General features: G+C 43.8%; 1 protein-coding gene across 4 annotated transcripts in view; it reads right to left on the bottom strand.

The window, feature by feature from the left end:
- Positions 1-20,268, bottom strand: part of RALGAPA2 (Ral GTPase activating protein catalytic subunit alpha 2) — a 412,397-nt gene that overhangs the window by 263,729 nt on the left and 128,400 nt on the right. For all 4 annotated transcript variants that reach the window (XM_073557418.1, XM_073557416.1, XM_073557417.1 and 1 more), the window contains 4 exons: positions 18,873-18,963; positions 16,225-16,401; positions 3,518-3,711; positions 1,138-1,236 (listed from right to left, as the gene is read on the bottom strand). In XM_073557418.1, the coding sequence (XP_073413519.1) occupies positions 1,138-1,236; positions 3,518-3,711; positions 16,225-16,401; positions 18,873-18,963 (561 nt within the window). The remainder of the gene's footprint in view (positions 1-1,137; positions 1,237-3,517; positions 3,712-16,224; positions 16,402-18,872; positions 18,964-20,268) is intronic.

The following is a 20,268-nucleotide window of genomic DNA, read 5'->3' as shown; positions in this document are numbered from 1 at the left end:
TGTGATCTTACCCCACCAGTGTGCCCCTAGGTCCAGCGTTGACAATTCACAGTCCTGTGCCCCCCCAGAGACTGCTGGCTTTGCTGCTGCTGTATGGGACAGCGTCTGCTGCAGCGAAGATGGCTGCCGAGGAGATGAGGGAGAAGAAGGGGGCGGAGAGCTGAGAAAGAGCGCGCAGAGATGTGAAAAAACACGCCCTTTCTACCTCGAACCGCCGATTCTATGACACTGTGGAGTGTCATATTTGTCATCCGGGGGGCGGAGAGGAGTCGGAGACCTCAGCTAGGCCGAAGCCGTGGCCTAAATTAGATTTCTATGCCAAGGAAGGGCTCCAGGCGCGGTAGTCCGGGGTGGGGTGGGGGGGGGGTCGGATTTTTATCGGACCCCCCCTCGGATTGAAAGGCAGGCTAGCGGTGGGGCCACAACCTGAAGCGGGGCCCTGTGGTGGGTTCCCCTGCGGCGCTGTAGACTAATGCTGCCGCAGACACAGAGGCACATAGAGCCCAGTGTCTGCATGTGCTATGCCTGCCTGCACTCCCCCCGGCCCCGACAGGAGCCCGCAGCTGGCTGGGGTCCCTGGATGCTGCGTAGGTTGCCATGGACAGACCCTACCTGCGGCGTCTCAACCTAATACCCCCAGAGTGGGATTAGGGAGGGTGCTGCTGTCACCGTCAGGGGGCTTCTTCCTCGCCTCGACCTCAACCCAAGACCAAAAGGAATTGGGGAAGGAGGGGGGTCTCAACTTCGAACCAGCACCCGCAGGACTGGGGAAGGAACGACATGGGGAACCGCCATCTCAACTTCAACTGGGCACCCCATAATAGGGGGCCGAGGAAGGAGCCATGCCGGGAGTCTCACTGAGGAGACCCACTTTTCTTCATCTGTCATCCGAAGAAAAAAACGGAAAAAAGAAAAATCCTTTAGGTGTGCCTCCTTGCGACACTAAGCAAAAACTGGAGAAGGCTGACGCCGTCCAGGGGTGTATACTGCAGAGGAGGAGTTAATCCTTTTCAGATTATAATCCTTTTTAGATTATGCTGCTGTCATAGTGGACAGCAGCATAACACCCATGGCTCTGTGTCCCCCAATGAGGTGACAGAGTAATGCAAATATATCTTAAAATAAAACACTTCTTACCTTAAACAGCCAGGAGGCAAACATCCTAAGTGGTGGGATCAAAATGGGAGGTGAAGGGGAAGAATGATTGTCCAGACTGATAGATAGATTGTCTCTGATCTGGAGTAAAACATAAATCAAAATATATAGATATTTTTCTGTATAGAACATTTTTCCCCCTCCCGGGCCACTGCGTGATACAGTACTGCCACCTGCTGTTCACATTTTATAATGCAGTTTCCAACCAGCACAGAAAAAAAATGTCAAGGCCTAATGTCCAGTTTTGAAGCAATCGCCTATACACAGGATTGGGGACAACTTACAGATCACTGGGGGTTAAACTAAATGGTACCGCCACTGGAGCTCCTGTGAATCGGAGAGGTAGTCCATCATGTGCACTGCCGCTCCATTCATTCTTATGGAGTGCCGGAGACCAGCTGAGCACAGAACCTTTATCTCTGGCAAGCCCATGGAGAATGCATGAATTCAGAGACGTTTGCTCTCGGGGTCAGTGGGGGTCTCAGTAGTTGGACTCCAAGTATTGGGGAAGTTATCCTCCAATCTATGGATAACTGGAAAATTCCTCTTTAAAAGGCATGTTGTAATGTTTTTAATCCAGTAGGTAATTGACAAAAAGTATACTTAAGAGTCCTTTCCAAAGGACATAGGATTTTTCCTTATGGCCTGTTGTAAAGATAAGGACATTTATTTTAGAGAATTGGAAAAGTTCTTTAAAGGGAATCAGTCACCCCATTTTTCGAGTATCAGGTGCCGGCACTGCCATCAGGGGCTTATTTATCAACAGCATTCTGTAATGCTGTAGATAAGCCCCCGACGTAACCTGAAAGATAAGAAAAAAGAGTTAGGGCCCCGTCACACATAGCGATCTCGCTAGCAAGATCGCTGCTGAGTCACTAGTTATGACATCGCGCTCGGCGTCGCTGAGCTGATCGCTGGTGAAGCTGTCTGTTTGACAGCTCACCAGCGATCATGTAGCGACTCACCAGCGATCCTGACACGTTGATATCGTTGTCAAGATCGCTGTTGAGTCGCTATGAGTGACGGGGCCCTTAGATTATACTCACCCCGGCGTTTGGTCCTGTCCGATGGGTGTCGCCATCCTATACGGCGCCTCCCATTTTTCATACGATGATGTCCTCCTCCTTGCTTCTCCCTCGGCTCCTGCACAGGTGTACTTTATCTGCCCTATTGAGGGCAGAGCAGAGTCCTGCAGTGTGCAGGCGCCGGGAGAGGTCCGGCGCCTGTGCACTGCAGTGTTCTGCTCTGACCTCAACAGAGCAGAGCAGTGCGCCTGCGCAGGAGCCACGACAGGCAGCAAAGAAGAGAATGTCACCGTTAGAAGATGGGAGGCGCAGGACCGCGACACCCATCGGACCAAGACCGGACCGCCCCTCGGTGAGTATAATACAACTCATTTTTCTTATCTTTCAGGTTACATTGGGGGCTTATTTACAGCATTACAGAATGCTGTAGATAAGCCCCTGATGGCGGTGCCGGCACTTGATACTTGAAAAATGGGGTGACAGAGGAAACCCTACTTAAACTAATGTATAATGTCTCGTCTAATGGCAGAATGTCAGTGCTACTTTACTACACACACATAGGGGCCAATTCAGCTAAGCTATGACTCCGGAAAACTGGCCTTAAAGCTTTAAAAAGCCACAAATCTTTTGTGCAATGCAAAGTTGTGCAAAAACACTGCAACTTTTAGAGTTTTCACACCAGTTTAAAGCAGCTCAGCTGAAATGGGCTGAGAAGGATCTGGGTTTTGGCCCCGCCTCCTTGTCCAATTAAAAATGGCGGAGTTTCTTAAGCTAAAAATACTACTCCAGTCCCCGACTGGACTAGTATTTCTGGCAAAGCACACGCCCCAGAGACTCAATGATGAGAATATTTAAAGGCTCTAAATTCTGAGAGCCGGCTAAACACGACGTAATCATAGAGTCATTTTTAAAATATGTGGCAGCTATTAAAATATTCTCTGAAAAAGGTAATTGTGCCTTCACATTACGCATTTCAGTAGCTTATTATCCTAACGTCCGCCTTATTTACCATCCGAGCGTTAATTAAGCACAGTAAGGCTTTGTGCACTAAACTAAAGTCCTCACGTTTATCTGCGGTTTTGCACCTCATAATGGATGAGGTGTGAAACTGCAGCGTTTCTGCACTAAAGAATTGACATGCTGCAGATCGCAAACCGCAGCAAAACCGCGTGGAAAAATCCGCAGTATGTGCACTGCGTTTTTTTATTTCCATAGGAAATAAAGGTACTGTACAACGCAGCAGAATCCGCACAGTGTGCACATACCCTAATTCAATCACCTTGCGTCTCTGATGCAGATTCCCTATTACATATTGCCCGGGTGCATCGGAGTCCTACCTTAGCCAGCTTGTACCACAACTCGTAAAGGTAGCCAAACACCTTGGCATGGATTTTGGTGGACTGGATATTGTTCACATCGCCAAGTATTCCCAAGATTCTTCTCCACAAAACAGCTGCGGAGTCCGGGTGCCAGCCCGCAAGGTTCCCGCCAGCGATTATGCTGCAGTCCCCAGTAAGACACTCACTGCTGTCTGGAAGGAAAGCAGAGTCATAATGATAAGTATCAAGTGTATAGCACTCGCCCAAAATACCTTATAAGCACTATGTACTCTTCTATAAACTTCACACCTGCCCGGCTATTCTTCAAGAAACATATAAATACTGAAGACAAAAGTACAAGTTTATTATTACCACTGTGCAAACATCCGCCCTTAGGAAACCCCAGCTTAGAAGGCCGGTCAGGATGAAGATATTCACTGTACTTGTGTGCGAGGCAGGGACTGTTATACAGCAATTACTGCAATCTTTCCACTGATGCTGGACATAAAGTCCTCTGAACACTGCATGTGATGCCAGGTTCACAGTTGTGTTGGAGCCACCATTAAAATGACTGACACCATAACGAAATCCAAATGAACCCCAGTAAAGTCAATGGGGTCAGTCTGGTGTCAGCGGTGATCCTCAGGGATTCAATCTATTTTCCTGTTCCATTATAGTGCTTGCTCATTCTAGCATGAACCTAGCCTAAAATGCTTCCCTTCTTTCTGCCACAGACACCACTAGGAGGCCACTCACCGAGGTCAGCAATAGCTGTATACATCTATAAGCAGTGAGGGCCTTCTAGGGGTGGCTGGAGGCAAACAAAATCACCATTCAAAGCGGCAGTGCCAACTCAGTAAGTGATGGCATATTGCCAGGATATAGTAACCTCTAATTATCGGGGAGGCAGTGCTAAAGCCTCATTATTTTCAGGACCTGTGGAGGAACAAAGGTCTGGGCTTCAGTGGTCATTAAAGAGGTCACTACCAGGGAAACTTTATTAGGTAAAATGAGACCAAAACATAAAACTTTCTCAAACTATTTATAGTTAGTAAACAAATGTCTTCTTTGATTTAGAAAATGAAAGCTGGACCTTTAGGACAAAGATACTACAGTCCGACTCTCCCCTGTCTCACTATGTTGATAGATCTGTGAGACTTCATGCCTCTGAGCTGGAAGATCTCACTGTGAGGCAGAACTGTGTGTACACATAAGGGAATCCTGTGAAGCTGTTCATTCTTCTACATGATATAGCAATGTAAGAAGCAATGTACAATGGATGTGTGCTTATTACAGGAGTGTCAGGAGAAGGGAGAAGCAGGAAGAAACCGTGACAAAGGTCAAACCTGTCATGGCTCCTCAGTTTGTGGCCTCTGCGTGTATGGGGTGAGAGATTCAGAAAAATCATTTAGATGCAGCTATGTCTCCTCAAAGTAGATTAACTCTTTAGAAGCAGCTGGATCCTCCCCATTATCTGGGCTGGATAATTCATAAGGACATCCTATTACACTGCTTCTAAACAACAATATTTTATATGAAGTAAAGATCTGAGCAAGGCAGAAAGTGATGAAAACAGATTTGCCCTATTTGCTGACTCACAAAAAACTGGGATGGGTTGGTTAATTAATTTACAAGGTTTGTACTTCCCTTTCGGCAACTTTATGAGAAATACATTCTACAGTCATAGCCAAAAGTTTTGAGAATGACAAAATATTAATTTTTACAAAGTCTACTGCTTCATTTTTTCTAATGGCAATTTGCATATACTCCAGAATGTTATAGAGTGATCAGCTTAACAGCAATTACTTGCAAAGTCAATATTTGCCTAGAAAATTAACTTTATCCCCCAAAACACATTTCAACATCATTGCAGCCCTGCCTTAAAAGGACCAGCTAACATCGTTTCAGTGATTGCTCCATTAACACAGGTGTGGGTGTTGATGAGGACAGGGCTGGAGAGCAATCTGTCATGATTAACTAAGAATGACTCCACTGGACACTTTAAAAGGAGGCTGGTGCTTGGCATCATTGTTTCTCTTCTCTTAACCATGGTTATCTCTAAAGAAACATGTGCAGTCATCATTGCACTGCACAAAAATGGCCTAACAGGGAAGATTATCGCAGCTAGAAAGATTGCACCTCAGTCAATCTATCGCATCATCAAGAACTTCAAGGAGAGAGGTTCCCTTGTTGCCAAAAAGGCTCCAGGGCGCCCAAGAAAGACCAGCAAGCGCCAGGACCGTCTCTTAAAAGTGTTTCAGCTGCGGATCGGGCTACCAGCAGTGCAGAGCTTGCTCAGGAATGGCAGCAGGCAGGTGTGAGTGCATCTGCACGCACTGTGAGGCGGAGACTCTTGGAGCAAGGCCTGGTCTCAAGGAGGGCAGCAAAGAAGCCACTTCTCTCCAGAAAAAACATCATGGACAGACTGATATTCTGCAAGAGGTACAGGGAGTGGACTGCTGAGGACTGGGGTAAAGTCATTTTCTCTGATGAATCCCCTTTTCGATTGTTTGGGACATCTGGAAAACGGCTTATTCGGAGAAGACCAGGTGAGCGCTACCACCAGTCTTGTCTCATGCCAACTGTCAAGCATCCTGAAACCATTCATGTGTGGGGTTGCTTCTCAGCCAAGGGAATGGGCTCTCTCTCAGTCTTGCCTAAAAACACAGCCATGAATAAAGAATGGTACCAGAATGTCCTCCAAGAGCAACTTCTCCCAACCGTCCAAGAGCAGTTTGGCGATCAACAATGCCTTTTTCAACATGATGGAGCACCTTGCCATAAAGCAAAGGTGATAACTAAATGGCTCAGGGAACAAAACATAGAGATTTTGGGACCATGGCCTGGAAACTCCCCAGATCTTAATCCCATTGAGAACTTGTGGTCAATCATCAAGAGACGGGTGGACAAACAAAAACCTTCAAATTCAGACAAAATAAAAGCATTGATTTTGCAAGAATGGACTGCTATCAGTCAGGATTTGATCCAGAAGTTGATTGAGAGCATGCCAGGGAGAATTGCTGAGGTCCTGAAGAAGAAGGGTCAACACTGCAAATATTGACTTGCTGCATTAACTCATTCTAACTGTCAATATAACCTTTTGTTACTCATAATATGATTGCAATTATATTTCTGTATGTGATAAAAACATCTGACAAACACACATAAAAACCAGAGGGCAGCAGATCATGTGAAAATATAATATTTGTGTCATTCTCAAAACTTTTGGCCATGACTGTATAGAGCAGCAATTTAACAAACAACAAAACTGGGCAGATTATGCAATATCCGAGCATGAGGCTCCATTTACTGATCAGCTGCTGTGTGGAATCTGCTGACCATATTTTTTACATTTTTTATTTTTGAGCTCATCTCGGTACCTAATGGAGTCAGGATAATTCTGGATAGCACATGGAGGGCTGTGCGGCCCTCCAAAGAAATGCCTCCCCACAACATTACTGACCCACTGCCAATCGTCATGCTGGAGGATGTTGCCGGCAGAAGAATGTTCTCCATGGAATCTCCAGACTCTGTCATGTCTGTCACACGTGCTCAATGTGAACCTGCTCTCATTTGTGAAGAGCATAGGGCGGTAATGACAAATCTGCCAATCTTGGTGTTGTCTGGCAAATGCCAATCGCCTTGCATGGCGTTTGCCTGTAAGCACAACACCCACTTGTGAAAGTCGGGACCTCATACCACTCTCATGGAGTCGGTTTATGACAGCTTGAGCAGACACATGGATGTTAGTGGTCTGCTGGAGGTCATTTTGCAGAGGTCCAGCACTGCTCCTACCACTTATCTTTGCACAAAGGAGGAGGTAGCAGTCTGACTGCTGGGTTTTTGCCCTCCTATGGCCCCCTCCACGTCTCCTGGCGTACTGGCCTGTCTTCTGGCATCTGCTCCATGCTCTGGATACTGTGCTGACAGACACAGCTACCCTTCTTGCCAGAGTTTGCATTGATGTGCCATCCTGGATGAGCTGCACTACGTGAGCAACTTATCTGGGTTGTAAACACTTTCTCATGCTACTGTACCTCTAGGGGTGAGAGCAATGACAAAATGCAAAAGTGACCAAAACGGATGAGAACAAAAAAATGGTCTGTTGTCACCCCCTGCAGAACCACTCCTTTACAGGAAGTTGTCATGCTAATTGCCTATCATTTCTACCTGTTGCCTGCTATACTGCACAACAGCAGTAGAAACCGATTCACAATCGGCGTTGCTTCGTAACTGAACAGGTTGATTTCACAGGAGTGTGATTGACTTGAAGTTACATTGTGTTGCTTAAGTGTTTCCGTTATTTTTTTTTGTGGTGGACAAATCAGAAAAGTTTTTCAAGCTGAACCTGCTTCAGGAAATGCTCCTTTTTGGAGGAGATTTTAATTTTGCTGAAATGTTTTGAAACAGTTTTTTTCCAGAAGCATTATTTTGCAGCCTTTTGATTGTACAGTGCCTAGTTTGGGTGCAGATTCCAGCAAAAGACCCTTCAAACAAGTGGCATGCACCTTTTTATTATTTTATTTTTTTAGCAGGTATTTTTGAATACCTCTTTAAATGTTAAGAAAAAAAATGCTAAAAAACGCAAAAAAAAAAAAAAAAATTTAACCTCCTCAATGTGGATGTCCAAAATAAAAAGGAAAAGTAACAGGTTTGCAGGCATTTTTCAAGAAGTTTTTGAGGAGCATCTGTAATGGATCCATGCAAAAAAAACCCAAAAAATAAAAACCCCTTTATGTGAACAAAGCTTAAAACTGATAAGGATTCATGACTCACAGCTATCATTTCTTTAGTAGCCACACACACTTTCCAAAACAAGTGCATCTTCAAAAAGTGCCTCTAATATTCTGAAAAATGTGGTACATATGTGTTGTACTGACCAGCAATCTCGGAATACTTGGCTGAAATCGCTAGACATCACCAGAGCTCAGTAAGAGTCGCGGTACAGATCAGACATTGTTTCTAGCACAATAGTGGAGCGCTGTGGCTGTTTGCCACAGAGACTATTTGCCAGCTGAAAGTGTAAGATTTGAGTCTCTCTGGAAACATCATTTCAGGAGTCGAGACTCCAAACAAATCCTCTCAGACCATAGAGGAGTTTGGTGTCTTCTCCAACAATGAGGTGAAACAAAAAGGAGCCATGAATGTGTAGATGCTCCTACATGTGGGAGCAAGTCCCAGCTTTGCATTTGCCGGTGCCAGAATGAATAAGATAAGTGGTATCTTAAATGCTATAGAGCAGTGCCAAGAGCGTGACAATGGAAATATTCCTATTGACAGACCGGGCCAACTGCGACGCTTTGCAGCCTCCTAGCACCTGTCCCTTCTACCTTACACTTTCCTTTTAATGAGCGACACGGAGCAGCAGCTGCTTAGGGTAAATTAAACTGCGTATCTAAGGGGCTCGGCTCCGATCTATTGCATACAAGGAAGCGTATGAATATCCACAATGCTGATAAATACAACCGCCATTCATCCTGCAGGTTACAGGAATACAAGACGCTGGGCAGCAAAGTGCATATTAAGGAGAGATAACAGCGTCTATGTCAACGGTGTCACTTAATGGGTTAAATTAGGATCCATGGATGGTGGATGCGGGAACACCTGCCGGCAGCTGCAGGCTCAGTCAGGAGGAAAGTCGTGACTTTGGACAAAGCGCCTGCACTGTACACCTTCACAGCCCGGGCGGAGGCAGCTGGGCATGGATACAAAACAGCCCTTGTGCCATTTACTTTTCCTTTTCTCTTATTATGATGCAAGTGAAGCAGGATTTATGAGGCACGTGCTGTAATTCCCCCAAAGACCCCCGAACACTGTCTACTACATGATGTGACAAACTAATACAGTACAAGACCAAGTCAATCGCATTCTGAGGAGGATCAGGAAGATGGCATATAATATTTTCCTACCTTTAGTAAAAGCTCCTTAAATTTCCATGCAATTGTAAATCATTTAAAGGGCTGTTCCCATCCCACAAAGCGATGGCAGGCAGCAGGATACACCACCACTTTATTATCAGAGGGGATATGATTGCGGAGATGTATACAATACTCAGCTTAACTTTGGAGCACCTCTAAGTTTTCCTAGCGCACGCGCCTTGCCGCTCCTCCAAGTAAATTCTTACACAGAATTTTAGGCTGGATCCTATGCCTGTCTGCTTCTGTTAGGCTGGGTCCTATGCCTGTCTGCTTCTGTTAGGCTGGGTCCTATGACTGTCTGCTTCTGTTAGGCTGGGTCCTATGACTGTCTGCTTCTGTTAGGCTGGGTCCTATGCCTGTCTGCTTCTGTTAGGCTTGGTTCAAATGAGCGTATAAAACAATGACCGGATATTCATAATCCAGAAAAACAAGGACGATTTTCATCCAGTTTGCAATCCGTATGGCATTAAGCTTTTTTTTTACAAGGGCAGGTATTAACATTTACAAGACAAAATGCTCTGTTAAGAACTGCAACGTATCTGTAAAAAAGCGGGTGCCATAAGAATGATGTGTGTTGGATTTTTTTTTTTTTTTTGCGTACTCATAGATTTTACCAGATGAGTCTCAACCGGCATTCGAAAGAAACTAGAGCATGCTGTGATTTTCTTCCACATAAATTCGGTCCATGAAAGAAAACATTTACGTGCAAATATGGCACTGGTGTCATCAGTACATTGTCCATGTGTCTGTTTTTACCATCAGTGTGGTCATCAGTGTTTTACACAAGTGGATAAAGATATAAAAAAATTACAAAGATTCTCCTATCTGCTGCAATGTTAACTACAGACAACACATGGATGCCATCCGTATGCTGTATTTGTTTTTCATGGAACTACAGACCTAGTATTGGTGCTTTTCATCCAGGATACCGGAGAGAAACAGACAAGTCTTGTGAGTTTTGCACAGACACGGTCTGTGAAAAAACATGGACATGTGAACAGCCTCATAGATCATCATGGGTATGTGTCTATCCTTTCAAAAGATGGATAAAACATGTACATGCAACATGGACGTCTGAATGAGGCTTAAGAGAAAGAAGTCAATTAGGAAGAAACTTCTATTTATATATCAAAAAGGGGTTATTAATCCAGTCTTGCTGCACAAGGTCCTTGTATAAACAGCAGACGAGATCTCTTCTGCCTTCACCCTTGTGGGCATGGAGCCGTCAAGAAAACCAGTCAGCGTGATCTTCTAATGTAAAGACATGGTGTAATGGCGCTATGACACAGATTAAACTGATACATTTGAGAAAATCCTCTTTGTGGTTCTTCTTTAATCATCCTTTTCTACTAATAAGATTTTGGTGCACAGGGGCCGGACTGTGCACTTTGTCTTCTCCCTGTCTGCGATTCTCCGTCCCCCCCGCCTGGCTCCGGTCTGTGAATGACTTCCCACTTCTATAGAAAATCTCAGTAGTGATCGGTCATTCACAGATCGGAGGCAGGCATAGGGTCGGGAAATCACAGACAGGCAGAAGAAGACCCAGTGCACAGTCCTGCCCCTGTGCACCAAAATCTAATTAACAGAGCACTCCAAGTGGGGATTAAAGAAGAACCACAAAGCGGATGTCTTCTCCAGTGGTATCAATATAATCAGTATTACAGCGCCATTACAGCCATGCCTTTACTTTACAAAATTGTGCTGACGGGTTTAACGCCAGTAAAACCTTACATATTTACTTAAGAAAATTCATTATATCAGGTCATTCAAATGGAGACCAAAGTGGTTGGATGCACATTTATCTAGTAGCCACCAGGGCTGTGGAGTCGGTAAGCCAAACCTGCGACTCAGACTCCTCAATTTCCCTTACACCGACTCCACGACTCCGACTCCCACACATATTGCTTATATTTAAGTGAAAAATTTATTCTAGTATATAATGTGAACATCAGACATTTAATCATTTTTATGATCCAATAATCAAGATATTTAGATAGAACAGAATATATATTTATTGGAATACAACTTTAGAACACAAAAAACTGTAATAAATTGTAAATATGTAATACACTATGTAATATCGATTACATATATACAGTACAGACCAAAAGTTTGGACACACCTTCTCATTCAAAGAGTTTTCTTTTATTTCATGACTATGAAAATTGTAGATTCATTCTGAAGGCATCAAAACTATGAATTAACACATGTGGAATTAGAATCATAGAATCATAGAATCGTAGAGTTGGAAGGGACCTCCTGGGCCATCTGGTCCAACCCCCTGCTCAAAGCAGGATTCGCTAAATCATCCCAGTCAGATGTCTGTCCAGCCTCTGTTTGAAGACTTCCATTGAAGGAGAACTCACCACTTCTCGTGGCAGCCTGTTCCACTCATTGATCACTCTGTCAAAAAGTTTTTTCTAATATCTAATCTGTGTCTCCTCCCATTCAGTTTCATCCCATTGCTTCTAGTCTTTCCTTGTGCAAATGAGAATAAAGTTGATCCTTCTACAATGTGACAGCCCTTTAGATATTTGTAGACAGCAATTAAGTCTCCTCTCAGTCTTCTCTTTTGCAAACTAAACATTCCCAAATCCTGCAACCTTTTCTCATAAGACAGGGTTTGCAGACCGGTCACCATTCTGGTCGCTCTTTTCTGAACTTGCTCCAGTTTGTTGATGTCTTTTTTAAAATGTGGTGCCCAAAACTGGACACAATATTCCAGATGAGGTCTGACCAAAGAGGAGTAGAGGGAAATAATGACTTCACGTGATCTAGACTGTATGCTTCTGTTAATACATCCTAGAACTGCATTTGCCTTTTTTGCTGCTGCATCACACTGTTGACTCATATTCAGTCTGTGATCTATTAGTATACCCAAGTCTTTTTCACATGTGCTGTCACTTAGCCCAATTCCTCCCATTCTATATATGCTTTTTTCATTTTTATTGCCCAGATGTAGTACTTTGCATTTCTCCCTGTTAAAAACCATTCTGTTAGTTACTGCCCACTTCTCCAGTTTATTTAAATCTTTTTGAATCCTCTCTCTCTCTTCTCTAGTATTAGCTATCCCTCCTAGCTTTGTGTCATCAGCAAATTTAATCAGTTTACCCTCAATTCCTTCATCTAAATCATTGATAAAGATGTTGAACAATACAGGGCCCAGGACAGAGCCCTGTGGTACCCCACTTGAGACATTCTTCCAACTGGATGTGCAGCCATTTACGACCACTCTTTGGGTCCGATCACTAAGCCAGCTATGAATCCACCTAACAGTTGCCTTGTCCATTCCATACTTAGTCATTTTTTCAATAAGGATTGTATGAGAGACTTTGTCAAATGCTTTGCTGAAGTCAAGATATACTATATCTACAGCATTTCCTTGATCCACCCAATCAGTGATACCGTCATAGAAGGAAATTAAGTTAGTCTGACATGACTTATTAGTTACAAACCCATGCTGACTCTGTTTGATCACTTCATTCTTATCCAGGTATTGACTTACATGTTGTTTAATAATTTGTTCAAAGATCTTTCCTGGTATAGAAGTCAGACTCACCGGCCTATAGTTGCCTGGGTCCACCTTCTTCCCCTTTTTGAAGATAGGAACAAATTAACAAAAAAGTGTGAAACAACTGAAAATATGTCTTATATTCTAGGTTCTTCAAAGAAGCCACCTTTTGCTTTGATTACTGCTTTGCACACTCTTGGCATTCTCTTGATGAGCTTCAAGAGGTAGTCACCAGAAATGGTCTTCCAACAGTCTTGAAGGAGTTCCCAGAGATGCTTAGCACTTGTTGGCCCTTTTGCCTTCACTCTGCGGTCCAGCTCACCCCAAACTATCTTGATAGGGTTCAGGTCTGGTGACTGTGGAGGCCAGGTCATCTGGCGTAGCACCCCCATCACTCTCCTTCTTGGTCAAATAGCCCTTATACAGCCTGGAGGTGGTGTTTGGGGTCATTGTCCTGTTGAAAAATAAATGATGGTCCAACTAAACACAAACCGGATGGAATAGCATGCCGCTGTAAGATGCTGTGGTAGCCATGCTGGTTCAGTATGCCTTCAATTTTGAATAAATCCCCAACAGTGTCACCAGCAAAGCACCATCACACCACCTCCTCCATGCTTCACGGTGGGAACCAGGCATGTAGAGTCCATCCGTTCACCTTTTCTGCGTTGCACAAAGACACGGTGGTTGGAACCAAAGATCTCAAATTTGGACTCATCAGACCAAAGCACAGATTTCCACTGGTTTAATGTCCATTCCTTGTGTTCTTTAGCCCAAACAAGTCTCTTCTGCTTGTTGCCTGTCCTTAGCAGTGGTTTCCTAGCAGCTATTATACCATGAAGGCCTGCTGCACAAAGTCTCCTCTTAACAGTTGTTGTAGAGATGTGTCTGCTGCTAGAACTCTGTGTGGCATTGACCTGGTCTCTAATCTGAGCTGCTGTTAACCTGCAATTTCTGAGACTGGTGACTTGGATGAACTTATCCTCCGCAGCATAGGTGACTTTTGGTCCTTTCCTGGGGCGGTCCTCATGTGAGCCAGTTTCTTTGTAGCGCTTGATGGTTTTTGCCACTGCACTTGCGGACACTTTCAAAGTTTTCCCAATTTTTCGGACTGACTGACCTTCATTTCTTAAAGTAATGATGGCCACTCGTTATTCTTTACTTAGCTGCTTTTTTCTTGCCATAATACAAATTCTAACAGTCTATTCAGTAGGACTATCAGCTGTGTATCCACCAGACTTCTGCACAACACAACTGATGGTCCCAACCCCATTTATACGGCAAGAAATCCCACTTATTAAACCAGACAGGGCACACGTGTGAAGTGAAAACCATTTCCGGTGACTACCTCTTAAAGCTCATCAAGAGAATGCCAAGAGTGTGTAAAGCAGTAATCAAGCAAAAGGTGGCTACTTTGAAGAACCTAGAATATAAGACATACAGTATTTTCAGTTGTTTCACACTTTTTTGTTAATTATATAATTACACATGTGTTAATTCATAGTTTTGATGACTTCAGAGTGAATCTACAATTTTCATAGTCATGAAAATAAAGAAAACGCTTTGAATGAGGTGTGTCCAAACTTTTGGTCTGTACTGTGTGTATATATATATTATATATAATATATATTGTGTATGTGCATATATATAAAATATAACACTATGACTTATCTCAGCTAAGACAAAGCCTAGATCCTCAGGCTACATTCACACCATGGGCGTAGCCAGGATCAAACCTGAGGGGGTAGAACCTCATACTGTTCCGCAGAACCTCATACTGCACACCTCAGCTGCTGCAGAACCTCATACTGCACACCCCTACACTTGAAAATAAAGCCTGCACCTTAAGAAGATGTGGTGGTGATGAATGCAGTCTATTTATTCCAACTATCAATTGATGTTGATGTGTTACTGAAGACGAGCAATGCCTGTCCTGGGCGTCCCGTTGGGCAGCTATGAGGTGTACCTGACTGGTGCTAAAAAAAAAAGTGTTAGTCTGTGTACTACCCGGTTTTCATTCTTTTTGGTACAGATACGATATGGATAGACAGATATGGATAAATGGATAGATAGAGCAGATTTCTAATCTGCTTTTGCTATTGAAAACATTATCTATGAGCTCAAAAACCTTTCAGGAGATGCAGTTTTTTAAAAAGCTGATCGGCTTTTGCAGCTGAAAAACGTATCCTCAAAAAACGCAGGAAAAACGCTGTGTGAATGTAGCCTTATATCAGGAATATAACAGCCATTTATAGGATATTTCATAACTTTCCCAAAATCCGATGAAAAAATATTCAGTACATCCTGCATTGAATTACCGTACCCAATTTATTATATATTTTAGGAGTCGGAGTCGGTCCATTTTATACCAACTCCACCAAAATGAGCACCGACTCCGACTCCACAGCCCTGGTAGCCACAGGATAAATAATAAGGACTGAATTGGGGGGCATCTAACCACCCAGGCTGCTCATTTGAGTGTAGCAGTAGTCGAGCATGCACACCACAGGACCATTCATTCTGTTTGGGACTGCAGAACATAGCGGAGCCTAGCGATCAACTTTTTCAGGCAGCTCCATAGAGAGAGAACACAGCGGCCGTGTGCGTCCATGACTGCCGTTACAGTAAAATGGAGAACAGAACTGACTGGTGGAGGTCAAAGCAGTCAGACCTCCATCAAGTTAGTAGTTTTCACCTATGATTTGGATAGATCATAAATTGATCTTACTGGAATAACCCTTTAAAAGATGTGAAAATTGATTTTCTGGCTTGTTGGTAGACGTACTACTTCACAAAACCATATGTATCTGGATGTGGATCTCAAAAATTACAAGAGCCTAAAAGAATCACAGCAAAGGAAGGCAGAGTCCTGTCCTGTGTATTAGAGCGTGGGTGACAAGCAGACTATGGCTGAGGAGGAGACCTCTACATTTAGGTTAGAAAGGGTTAGAGATGTAGAAGATCACTGTATTTCTTCTCAGAACAGCCACAATACAGTACACTAGAACGGGCCATATAGAAGAGAGGCAGAACCATACAGTGACAGACCCTGCAGGAAGACGGGATACAGTCTTTCAGACTTTCCATTTATAATCTGTCTGTCAACCAAGCAGCGCTGACCTGTGACATGTTACATCATCGCCGACATCCATTAAAGGGCATTAGGAGAGACATCGTACACAAAAAGTAGACATGCGGAGATGACTGAACGCGTCTCGAGCTCATGTATCCTCCAGTGCAGGGTGAAGACTTTATTCATGTAATAAAACACGACCTTTCGAGCGAAAACAAAAAACTACCTGTGAGGAGAGCGGCAGGATCGGTGGGTGTGAGCTGCAGCCACCGCCGGGCATCATGGTCGATGTTCACGTCAGTCGGTGTTGTGATCTCAGGCTCGTCCTCACAGTTCTGCCATGGCATTAGATACTCAGTTTCCCGACTGTAGCCATTCATCACATCACTGCTGACACTTTCACCTGCAGAAAGGTTTATAATTAGTCATCAAATCTCAAAGGAAAATTCAGCTCTGTCATCAAATGGAATCTGTCAGCACGTTTCTACATATTCAACTAGTAATACGGCTGAACAGTGGCTTGTTCCCCAATACAATGACATCTTTTGTGTACAGATCCGATGTGCCAGTCATGAGAAATCTGGTGTCGATGAAAATCAACTTGTAAGTGCACAGGGGGCATCAGTGCATGTTGGACTGGTGGACAAGCCAAAGCGGATTTGATTGCAGATTCAACTCTAGAATTCTCATGACTGGCTCATCGGAGCTCCCCAAAAACATAATTTTTATTTTAGGACAAGCGCCAATACAACCATAAAATTACTTTCATAAGTCAAAATCTACGAACAGGTTCACTTTAAGTGCAATTACCGCATATACTCGTGTATAAGCTGAGATTTTCAGCCCATTTTTTTTTTTAACTGAAAGTCCCCCTCTTTGCTTATACGCGAGTCATATACCGGGGGGTGGGCAGGGGAGGGGGAGCGGGGGTGTCAGAGACCATACACACCCCCTCCTGGCACATCTCTGCAGCCCGCTTCTCTCTCGGTCGTCTGCTTCCTGCGTTCAGCGGTCACGTGATACCGCTCATTAACCTCATGAATATGCACATATTTATGAGTTAAAGGAGCGGTACCACGTGACCGCTGAATGCAGGAAGCAGACGACCGAGTGAGAAGCAGGGGCTGCAGAGAAGACCGTGCGCCAGGAGAGGGTGAGTATGATGGGGGCAAAGCAATATTCACCTGTCCCCGTTCCATTGCCGTGCACCGCTTTGTCTCCGGGTCCTTCTGCTGTGACATTCAGGTCAGAGGACGCAGTGACGTAGTCAGTGCGCGCCCTCTGATGAATGAACGTCACTGCAGAGACCCGGGAGACAGCGATGGAACAGGGGCCGGTAAATATCGCCAGTGCCGGGGGGCTCAGGACACCAGCACCTGGACCCCAGCGATGGAGAGGTGACTTTTTTTTTTTTTTTTAATTGCAGCAGCAGCAGCAATTAAGGGGTATTTATGGAGCATCTTATGGGGCAGCATTAACCCCTGTGCAGCAGCATATTATGGGGGGTATTTATGGAGCATCATTAACCCTTGTGCAGCAACATATGGGGGGTATTTATGGAGCATATTACGGGGCGGCATTAACCCTTGTGCAGCAGCATATGAGGGGTATTTTTGGAGCATCTTAGGGGGTAGCATTAACCCTTGTGCAGCAGCATATGGGGGGTACTTATGGAGCAGCATTAACCCTTGTGCAGCAATATATGGGGGTATATATGGAGCATCATTAACCCTTGTGCAGCAAGTTTTTATCTATGGAGCATCTTCTTGGACCACCATTAACCCTAGGCTTATACGCGAGTCAATAAGTTTTCCCAGTTTTTTGGGGCAAAATTAGTGGGGGTTGGCTTATACACGAGTAAATACGGTACATTGTAAAATGAGCACAAAAATATTCTGTAAATACATTGCATAGCAGACTCCGGTTCCCGGACTGAATACCAGATCCTAGAAAAACAATCCGGGCACCTTTCTGCTAGGCTCGAAGAGGGAAGCACATTAATTTTAAGGTTAAAAAGAGGTTTTCCTAATTCCCCATTCATGGTAAGGTTGGTTCATGAAGACCCAAAACAGTATATTTGCAGTGCACTCAATTTTCTCTACTGCTTCTCTCACAGGAGGTATCACAGTACCCATGGGCCACCTTTGCATTCAACCTTGGATAATGGCTTCTGTAAACAGTCACTGGTGTGGAGGAACAAGGCTTTTAGGAACTAATTCCATTAGTGAGAAAACCCTTTATCTTACATAAAAAGATAATTAACTTTGGAAACACACTGTTTTACTTATCTTGTAACACTCAAATCAAAAGGAGTTTTATTGCCTGCTCAGACTGAAAAGTAAATTCTGCTGGACTCTGGTTACTAGAAAGAAGTGGACTAGGGGAGCTCAGATGACCGGAACAGATGCCCGTCTTAGTAAACAGTACTTGGACGGTCCATGAAATATATCCTCATTGTTGTGTTATTCCTCTATTGCTCTTAATAGAAATACATTTTTCTATTAACAAATTGGTGCCAAGTACTAAACATTTTGCACTGTGCAAGGTAACAAGAAACATTACCTGTGGGGGATAACTAGAAAATGATATTTTGCTCTGAGAGAAAGGGACAAGGCTGAGGTCTTTGATCTTGGAAGACCACTGGTTTCCAGAATGAAAGAACTTTGCCAATGAAAGCATAATCTGAGCAGAAAAACCTGCATATCGACGGCTTTTTCTTACATTATTCTATAGATATAGCTGATCAATCACAAAAAAGTGACTTCCTTAATGATGACATTTTGGAAATCAGTGAACACCTAATCACAGATGTCACCTATGTAGACTTTTCGAGAGCATAAATCCTAATGCATGAACCTAAGATCTGGGTAATACCTCTCTCGTGATCAGAACGTCGCCCATTTGAATGCTGACAATCACTGTGCCACTCCAACTCTGCCGGACTGCTGCTCCTCCGAATCATTATCTGTGAAAAAGGAGACAAGTCCAGAAAGGAAAGCAATTGTTTTATTCTGTTCTTTATGCTGTGATTTTCTGCAAATCAGAATTGCCTTTATTGCCTCAAAGGCAAATATTAATTCCATAGACCAGCAATCCTGTATTTTTTCCAATATAGTGCAGCTGCCAGATTCTCATCATGTATTGCTCTTGCTCCTATTAAATGGCTGCCAGGGATAGCTCAGTAACATTGAGCTACTATTCCCTGATGTATAGAAAAATATCAGCATCTCCTATGCAATGTATACACTCCCTGACAGACGTTATGTCGCTTATCCATGTTATGTAAATAAAAGCTTATAACCTGACGTTAAATTCATCCATTGGTTGTATAAATTATTCTTTTGAAAGCTGAAACCCTCCGAAATGTGGTTTAGGTTAAGAAAATAAATTGGCATCAATGCAGAAATATTGATCATTTAATGGACACAGAATGGTCAGATTTTGGCAAGACAAAAGTTTTGTCGCCTGGTCATGTAATGCACCCAATCCTAGTTTACATCCTCACCTGTGCTCAGTAAATGATAGGTTAATTAGTGGGTGTGTATAAAAAGAAACCCAGCACCCCAGACCTTCAATTGAGCTGCAACTAGAGCTCTGACAACATGCCAAAAAGCCACCCTGTGACCAAAGCCTGGATTATCAAGAGGCTGAAGACCAGATCCACTGCAGAGGTGGCTGACACCTTTAATGTGTCTCTGCATCAAGTACAAAGATTTAAAAAAAGATTCGAAGAGATTGGAGATGTGTTTGACAAGCCCAGGTCCGGCAGACCCTGCAAGACAACTGCTCAGGTGGAACGTTTAAATTTAGGAGAAAAAAGGGAGCAAACGAATCCAAGTAGTATAAAAACATGGATTTTTGTGAGTACTCACCGTAAAATCCTTTTCTCCGAGACGCTCATTGGGGGACACAGGTACTGTGGGTGTATGCTACTGCCAACTGGAAGCTGACACTAGGCAATACAACGCAAGGTTAGCTCCTCCCCCACCGCATACACCCTCTCCCTGATTGCGGGCGGAAACCAGTTTAGTGCAAAAGCAGTAGGAGAGCAATAACCATTAGCCTTAATGCAGTAACAATATGTCTGGCAAAGGACCACCCTGACATTCACAACAACATGCACATTAAATCAAATAAACAAGAGCCAACAGGCTAACAGGGTGGGTGCTGTGTCCCCCAATGAGCGTCTCGGAGAAAAGGATTTTACGGTGAGTACTCACAAAAATCCATGTTTCTCCTTCGTCTCATTGGGGGACACAGGTACTGTGGG

Source organism: Dendrobates tinctorius, unplaced genomic scaffold, assembly GCF_039654945.1.
Source record: "Dendrobates tinctorius isolate UK_male_01 unplaced genomic scaffold, ASM3965494v1 ptg000250l, whole genome shotgun sequence".
In the NCBI taxonomy this organism is placed as follows: domain Eukaryota; kingdom Metazoa; phylum Chordata; class Amphibia; order Anura; family Dendrobatidae; genus Dendrobates; species Dendrobates tinctorius.
The sequence above is the reverse complement of the archived record's forward strand: the minus strand, read 5'-3'. Positions and strand labels throughout refer to the sequence as shown.